The 8,961-nt window shown below is 52.3% G+C and overlaps 1 protein-coding gene across 1 annotated transcript; it reads right to left on the reverse strand.

The window, feature by feature from the left end:
- Nucleotides 1-2,197: 2,197 nt before the first annotated feature.
- Nucleotides 2,198-6,741, reverse strand: SLC25A22 (solute carrier family 25 (mitochondrial carrier: glutamate), member 22; the record flags this gene model as incomplete). Its single annotated transcript, XM_010082431.1, has 5 exons — nucleotides 2,198-2,351; nucleotides 3,131-3,206; nucleotides 4,038-4,192; nucleotides 4,921-5,092; nucleotides 6,623-6,741. Coding segments are annotated over 5 exons (676 nt in total), but the record flags the coding sequence as incomplete, so codon positions are not given.
- Nucleotides 6,742-8,961: the final 2,220 nt, after the last annotated feature.

Consider the following 8,961-nt stretch of genomic DNA (forward strand, 5'->3'; position numbering starts at 1 on the left):
CTGGGGAAGGAAGAGTCAGTTTTACAAAGAGGTTTTAAAAGCATCCCAAAGGACAAGGAGAGCTTGCCCTGAACCCCAGCCCTTCGCTGCACCAAGTTTTTCTTGAAGCATAACCCCACAACACAAACCTGCACCTCCACTCCCCCTGAGGCCACGAGTCACCCAGCTTCAAGGGACAGTCCTTGCAGGCAGGAGGGGAAGCAGGAACCCCACTACTTTTATCAGCAAGGTCTCTTTTGGGGACCCTCCTTGTAAATCACAAAGCAGCAAGGAATAGGGCACCTTTAATAAAAAAAAAAAAAAAAAAAAGCATCCTTCTCTTTTAATCCACTTAAGGGAAATCCCGAGCAAGAGCAGCATCACAGCACTTCACACAGCACAGACGTCTATCATCGTCTTTGCACAGATTCCTTCCCAGATACATGGAGAAGTCATTAAGAAAAAACGAAAAGAAAATTATCCACATCTGCAAGTGACATGTAACAAATGAGCCACAGAACAACCTTTTCAAAAAGGACTCATCAAGGAACAAGGCCACCAACACACAGGTTTTGCAAAAACCTAGCCCAAGGACATTGGAACAGAGGTGGTTTTCTTTTAAACATTAAAAACGGATTTTTAAAAAAAATAATTTAAATACACATTTGAAACACAAACACCAAGCAAGCGCCTGGAGAACAAAGCGAAACGAAGGAGGAATGAAAAGTGAATTCAACCAGTTTAATTTAAACACCAACGTGTGGTGGATTGCACTGAATGGAATAAATAATGGAGAACATCACGCTGGGTTGGTAGATCTCACACTTAAGATCATTTAAACTAGAATTAACTACACAGCCCAAGAGCGCTGAACAAGGACGTCCTCTGACGGTGGCAGCTGGGGCAGTGTCCCTTCAGCAGAGCGCGTTGTGGGTGTGGATTTGTCCCGAGACCCACCAACAATCCCCACCCCGGGCAGCGAGCAGGATGCCAAGGTGTTGCGATGCAGAGGACGTGATCCCGCAGTCACCTACACGCAAACAGCTCCTTGCCCGGGGTGCGGCCATCCTGCGCCTCTGACACCTGCTGCCTCTAAACACACCCAAGTGACATCAAAGCGCAGCCAGACCTCGTGTCTTCACCTTGCAGGGTGAGCACGCAGGCGTGGTGGTGCCAGCACAGCTCCCCAGGGCTGGGCACCGCAGAGGTGGAGCAGGTGCCTCCCCTTCATCTGAAGCCAGGCTGGGGAAAAAAAGAGCTAATCTACACCTGCAGCCACCACTTTATCACCCCAGGAGGTGGGCAGGCTGAAGGAATGTGAGTGGTTTCTTATCCTTTTGTTTTTCCTCCCCACAACCCCTGCATTTAAAAAACAAAAAACAAAAACAAACTGAACAAAAATAACTTGATCCCAAGTTCATCTCCCTTTCCTGCCTGTAGCCAAACAGTGAAGCACCTTCGGACAATCGTGTGATCCTCTCTGCACCTCCCCTGGATGTGCCTGGGACACCTGGTTAGGAGGGACATCCCTTTGCTTTCAAACAAAAATAACTACAAAAATCAATAGTAACGATCCCCTTTCCCTTCCTCCAATCTCCAAGCAGTTCATCTGAGGCCAACTGGTTTTTGAGAAAGGGAGAAGGGAAGGGTGAAGGTTTCCAGGCCAAGGAATTTGCCAGATCCAGCATCTCCCCCGCTGTGCCTGCAGCTGCGATGGGATGAGCCCCTTTGTGCAGTGCCTGCTCTCAACCCAGGGCCAGCAGAGCCAAGGGGGGCCTGAGGGGACACAGCTGTCCCTCCAGCTCCTCCTCAGATAGCTGGCAACTCCCAGAGGAAAGAGGGGGACTGGGGTGGATGAGGGTTCAGGTTATTTCTTTCCCATCCCTCTTCCTCCCCAAGGCTGAGAGGAGACTCCTGGGTCTGCAAGCCCAGTCTGTCCTTAAGAACGACAATTTAAAAACAAAACAAACAAAACCAAAAGAAAAATATGCATAATTAGGTATTGTCCGTGGAAGGAGCAGAAGTGGGCAGGATCCAGAGCAAGACAGCAAAGCGACTCTCTCCCTCCCCGCGTTTGCTCGGCTGGAGACCACATCCCCTCGGCATCCCAACGCGAACACTTTGTGCTGTTGCTCTGACATCAGTCGACACGGATGACGAACACGGGGATGAACTCGGCACTGCAGAGGGCGGGAGGGCACACGCAGGCATGCCGGGGCTAGTCCCGGTGCTTGGGGAGCATGTCCAGCAGGAACTCGGCGATGCCGATGAAGTAGACGACTTGTGCGATGCCGAAGAGAGGAGCGATGACCAGGGCGCGGCAGTATGCCCCTTTCAGGAAGGCCATGGGCCCTTCCTTCTGCCAGATCTTCCTGGGGAGAAACAGCAGACAGGTCAAGGTCCACCCCACCCCTCCACCACACCAGGAGAGCCTCTGGCCATGCCCTGCCTGTCTGCCTCCCTCCAGAGACCCAGCCCAGGCAAGGGTCGCCCAGCACTGCCGCCACAGCCCATCATCCGCCATCCCCACGTGCTCTGCAAACAGCCATGCAGAAACACGCCCCATCCCTGCAGCTGGCCAGGGGCAGGAGCATCTGCCAGGGGCTGGATGGACAACCAGACTTGCATCAAGAGGTCGCCTTGTTCAAAAACTGGGGCCAACTCCCCGCCCAGGATGGGCCACAGCCAGATGGCAAGAGACTCTGGCTACAACAGCCATACAGAGGCAGAGCACTTGCGTCTCAAAACTCCCTGTGTGTTTTGAAGCAGCCAGACTGCGGTTTAGCAAAGGGTCAGAGGAGTCTGGGAAGAGATACGAGACATAATGATGTAAGATTTTCAGACAACAAGGCCTTGGGAGAGACAACCACAGCACCGCCTCCCTTTGCAGTGATGACTGCTGGGGTTTGGACAGAAGCATTTCAATATCAACACTCTATTTACCTTGCTCAAAGCAAGAAGTAGTTCTCTTTTATATAGCTATCTATATGAACAGTATATATCTGGCCATACATCTATCCATATAGACAAACAGATAAAAAGCACAGGTTCAGAGGGAATCTGAAAGAGGGAAGCTGCTTGTTGGATCTAGAAGCTGCACCAACTGCCTGGCAGCAGCAGATGCCATACACTGCTTCATGAGGGGTCTTACTTGGTGCAGTCCAGGATTCCCGAGTAGGTGTCCTCGTTCACTCCTCTCTGCAAGGACTGCAGCCGCGTTTTGATCACTGGGGAGAAAGAGAGGAGACAGATAATGGTGAGCACAGGGAATGCATCACACTCCTCAGCAGGCAAGAGCCACCCTGAGAGTAATGTCTCTGAAACACAGTCAAACCAAGATCGCAGACCATTTTCATGTATTTATCAGCAAAACAGGGGAAAACAAACACATGGATGAAAGAAAAACACAGCCACCCAAACCCCAGCCCCCTCACTGTGACGAAGGTTTCCAAGGCTGACTTAAGCTTTAAACGCTTCCAAATACAGACATCTTTCAGCAAAGTGGGAACTGATTTTCAAACACTCAGCTCCTTCTAGAAGTAGCTAAGATATACAATGCTGCTCTTATATTTCTTCACACCTTGGAGTGTGTGCAATGTTGTTGTTACTTTCTGGTGTTTTTCACAGTAGAGAAACCGAGGTGGTATTTAAGGCAGATGCTGTGGAGCAGGAGAAAAGGACACAGACTCGAGGCTCCCTGTGGTTGTCCGTGACCATATGCATGTGTATGGTCTGCATACTACCACTCCACACAGAAATGTGCCTTTTCAGGGGCATGTTTGCAGCCATTCCTGCAAGAATGACTGAAATGAATGACACCCTCTTCTGGACTTACCCAGTGAGCACTGCAGACCTCTGGGTAAGCTGTGGCCAAAGGCAGAGCTCAGCTGAAGGGAACACCAGCTAACCTGGGGGCAGCTCAGAGAACAGAGCTCCCTTCCTCTCCCTCCCTGTGCGCTCATGCTGCAAAGAGGCTGGCACGGCCTCCTTCCTCCGCACCTCGCCCGCTCGTGGGCCACTTAGCACTGGGCCACCAGCACAGGCTACCTGGGACTCACCATCGCAGGGATTGACAGCCACCGCGGCCGTACTGCCAGCCACACATCCGGAGAGGAAGGACACATAAAACGGAGCCTTGATGTTGGGATCCTTCTGGCCCAGCTTGTTCAGGTTTGCAAACAGCGGGAAGTACACGATGGAGAACGGGACATCTCTGCAGGGGGGGAGGGAGGAAGGGGAAGAAAGACAAACAAAGGTGAGCAAACTCAGAGTGGGACACCAACAAAGCAAGCATCAAAGAAACAGCTGCAAGCATCATGCAGTGGCAGCCCAGCTCTGGGATTTCAATGCAGACAGGAGCCAAAACTCAGCAGGAGCAAAACTGACTGCATAGAGGACAGCAGGCCCATGGGGGCATGCAGCCCTGCTGAGTCCTGCCTTCCCCTGGTTTTTCAACACTCAAACCAAAGACACCAGCACATTCAGATGTCAATTGTTTTGTCCACTTTTGTTAATTACCAGAGGTTTGCATCCTGCCCCTGTCCCACTGGGTGTGGCTTTAGCTCTGCCTTTGTTAAAGCTGGAGGGCAGTCCCTCTGCAAAAGCCCAGGGTGTTGGAGCAGGCACCGGTCCTTGCACCCAGCATGCTCCATGGGCCAGAACCCATCTCACACTCCAGAGACTCAGGCTGATAGTTTTGCTTTGCCACCCCACGAGGACTTCTCTACAGCGTTAAAAATATAGACCACAGGGGAGACAAACCTCCCACCGAAAGCAGCAGAATTACATCTTCCAGAAACAAAAAGGCAGCCTCCACCACTCCCCTGACCTTCCCTTCGCTAATGTGCAAAACCCATGCATGGAAACCAAACCAAACCCACACCCCCTGAAGCCATCGTCCCCGACGGCAGGTGCCCTGCTCTCCAGCCCACGCCATCCTACCTTAGCAGCGTGGCTCCCAGGCCCTTGTAGAGTCCCGCGATGCCCTTGCTCCGCAGCAGCTCCCGCGTTATCTGTGTCGCTGTGGTGCGCGTCTCCACGGCTGGCTCCACCGCCCCTGCCGCAGAGGAAGGGGAGAGCTGGGCCTGTGCCGCCATCAGCTTCTTCTGTGCCGCTGCGGAGGAGCAGAGAGACCACTGGGCTGCAAGACACTCAACAGCAGCTTCTTGCTGCCCAGTGCCACCGGGCGAGAGGGAAGAGGCAGATCTCCAGGTGCACCAACACACGCAGACTAAGGGCAGCCAGGTGCCTGCAAGCTTTTGCTCCCAGTCTGCCCATCTGACCCAGCCTGACACCATCCAGCTTGTCCCAGCCCCGGAGCTGGCTGCTGCACTCTCCTACAGACTGGTTTTACGCCAGAAAAGGGCCCTCTGCTGCGTGGGGAAAAGCAGCTGCCAGGAGCAGGCAGGTGACAGTATCTGATTCCACCTCCATCCCTCAGCCCCCAACAGGACAAACTGAAGATACTAATATATCAGAGAGCTTCAACAACTTGGCGCTTTGCTTCCTTCCCTTGAGAGCCATCGTTAACCTTTGGGGGTTCCTCAGCTGCACTGGGTATGCCAGATCTATACACATAGCTTTTCCAAACTGCTGCATTTCTGCTCTTTGGCCAGAAGATGGAGAGAGCCACAGCAATCTGTGGGCAACCCTCCCACTGCCACCGAAACACCACCGGTCTCTCGCCCCGCAGAGAACAGGCAGCTCACAGCAGCAAAAACCTCTGCTGAAAAAGACATTTAAAAGTAATACACACAAAGAGGATAAGGTCTGCATTAAAAACAGCAAAGAGAGGAAAGGAAAAGTAAATCCGTGGTTATTCAGGAATAATTATAGGATAAACTTGCCCAGTCATACCCCTGGCTGACCTTTGGGAGAGATGAAGGTGACAGCAAACTGCTCTTCCTGCAGAGTCTCCCTGCCAGACTCTGGTCTCCGTCCTCACCAGAAACACCCCGCAGTGTCTCAGCCAAAAGGCTCATCACACTCCCTCCTGCCTCTGCCTGCCAGCTCCTGCACACAACCCCGCGAGCCTGACCACAAACCTCTTCCAAATCCAGTGTAGCGGGAAAATTGTATTTACTGTTTCAGCCTGCTGCTTTTGTCAGGAGGAAAAAAAAGAGTAAGAGGAGAGACAAGTCATTTGGAAAGGACACGTCCCCTTGGGAAGCTGTTAGGGAGGTGCCGCAGGGGGGTAGAGAAGAGAGAACAGACATCAGAAAACACGGAGATGGAGGAAGCACCACACGAAAAGCGCTGGAGGATGCTAATCCCTTCTTGGGTGCACAGTAACTAGCAAGTTTTAATCACTCACAAGCTGACCACCCAGTCACCTCTCCCGGCTCTCTCCATCCACCAGCAGCATCTGCTGTTTCACTTGGCAAGCCTATTCCTTTGAGCAAAAAAAGTCATCACCTTTTGGAACTGCAAGGGCTCTGCAAAGCCAGGTGAGCAAAGGGTGGGGGGAAATGAGCTGGGAAGAGGAGGAGAAACTTCTGTACAGCCTGAGATACCTCTGACTTGGGAGAACAGGGAGAAGGAAAAGGCTTTTCTCTGCTCATTCCTTCCCCCTCTGCCTTGACAGCCCAGTCCCAGCCCTCTCCCTCCTGCCTGCTCGGTGCAAAGGGAACAGAAGCCCACGTACCAATTCGACCCGCATCCTGCAGCTGGATTTTGAGCATCTCCATGGGAGTGGTGACAATCACCTGGCAGGTACCTGCGCCGCAGCCTGCCAGCATCTCCCTCAGCAGTGTCAGCTTTTTCCTGCCCAAAGAAAAGAGAGAAAGAGTCAGTGGGAGAAGGTGGCCTGAAGTAACGCTCAGGCAGCTGTGTGCGGGGGCTCGGTGCATGCCCCTGGCCCTGGGGGTTCCAGGAGAGGCAGCCTGCGGGATGGGGGAACCCACTGGGCTTGACAGTTCAGCACTGATCAGGCTGGGCACCTCTGCCAGCATCACCTCATCTGGAGAAAAAGACCCATTTTGGAACAAAAGATTCAGAAAAAAGCCCCACAGCGCCACACGGGAGCACACAACCCTCTCCAACCCCAGACAGGAGAGCTCAGCTCTCTTCCAGCCCAGTGTTGTGCCTGGTCAGGTATCGCTTCGGAGAGCAGCAGAGGACCTGAGCATTAAGGGGGACAAGCAGTTCTCCTTCTGCCAGCCTAGCCCTTCAAACACCATCACCACCCCTGCAAACAGACCAACAGAGACCACAGGGCAAGGAGCAAGGGGGGAAAAAATTCCAGTTGCTGCTTTGGAGTTCTCAGCAAAAAAAAGTAAGATGAAGCGAACATGAGAGTCAGGGAGGCAGTTCCCCCATGGTTAGGAGCTTTGTCACCTCCCCAGCTTTTCCAAACCTGAAAAAGTTTATTTTGCACTAAACTGGTCCTGCCTGAGGGACAAGGGATGGGCTGGACCCCCAGCGCTGCAGCTTTGTGCATCCTCTGAGCTGGAGAGCAGGGATTGCCAGCAATGTGTTCCTAACAAAATGCAGCATTTCATACCTCGCTCCATCCCAAAGCCATGAAACAGCCCAACTAAGACTAAAAAGAGGAACTCGGGATGCAAATGCTCTGAAAGCCTCAACTTTCAGAAACGAGTTTTCACCGTGTAAAAAAAAAAAAACCAAAAAAACTCTCCTTGGCACCAGAAAACACTGACTTGATTTATAAAAAAAACGTACTTCTTATCTGCTCTTTTCTAAAAGAGGAAAAAAAAACGCATACAGGAATCACACAGACAGAAGGGAACAGCTCTTTTTTTTTTTTTTTCCTGTTTTAAATGCAAGTACTATTTTTGCCCTGCTCCTGCAGCAATACCTCACCTTAACCTACTCAAGGTGAGCCCGCACACTACAGCGGCAGCACTCCCACAGCGATACACCCTTTTCCCTTGCAAACCCAAGCCCCGCTGCCACACCGGGGGTTTCACTTGCACACACAGCCCAGCCGTGTTGCTGCAGGCCAGCAAAGCAGCTTCAATGTCAACCCTACAGGAAAGTGAGGAGAGATGCGCCACAATCCTGCTGGCCACCACGCCAGCTGGGCCCATGTCTCCACTTCTCCAGGGAGGATATCGGAGCAGGGGAATAGAGGCACAGAGCCACAACAGAGATTACCAGGGACTAAATCTAGACCTCTCCCGCGAGGCTGAAGGGAGCAACATTTCAGAGCCTCCCCTTTCCAGATCCCCTCACAGATGAGAAGCTGCAAAGAACAATCGCTCCCACAGAGTTACCCACACGGTGCTGAAGTGTGCACAGCAAGCTTGCTTGGAGGTATGGAGGTATCGGGCTGTGCAAATCCAGAGGTCCCCCTGGCACTGACATCTGGAGGTGGCCAACTGGTGCCTCTTGGGCAGCCTGCAGCACAGCACCCGTCGCTGCGCAGCGTGATAGAGTCAGCAGCGAGGCTGCACAGCCCCCAGCCCAGCCAACCACCCCAAGGAGCCGGCTGCCAGTCCCCTCTGTGGCACAGCAGAGCATCTCCCACTTTAGCAAGAGCCCTGCAGCATCCCTAGAGTCCACGTCTCCTGGCTTTCATCCAGGGTGACCGCTTTGATACCCAGTTCAAAGCACCAGGAAGATGTGCCCGACATGTTTATCTGTGGACCATTATCCCAGCCAACAAAAGTCAGTCTGGTTGACTGAACTCCGTGGAGCTATGCCAGTGGGACCCAGGAAAGGATTTATGTGCGTGGGTGTATTTTAGAGATGTCAAACAGGTACATCAAAAGCATCTAGAATAAGGGCTTTCAGCTTTTGGTTTGCATATCCTGGGAACTGGGGGGAGTCCAAGGAAAAAAAAAAAATAGCCTACGATAAGCAAATCTTTTGTCAGGAGGTTTAAAATTCACCATACAGGGGTCAAATTCCCTTTGCAAAACCTCACCAGTCTGCACATAAAAGGAGCTGGAAAACAGCTCATCTCTCAATGACACAGGAGTTTAAATATTTAAGGCACCACAGGCCTTATCCTGAGCGGTT

Source organism: Pterocles gutturalis, unplaced genomic scaffold (assembly GCF_000699245.1).
Source record: "Pterocles gutturalis isolate BGI_N339 unplaced genomic scaffold, ASM69924v1 scaffold32359, whole genome shotgun sequence".
Lineage (NCBI taxonomy): Eukaryota > Metazoa > Chordata > Aves > Pterocliformes > Pteroclidae > Pterocles > Pterocles gutturalis.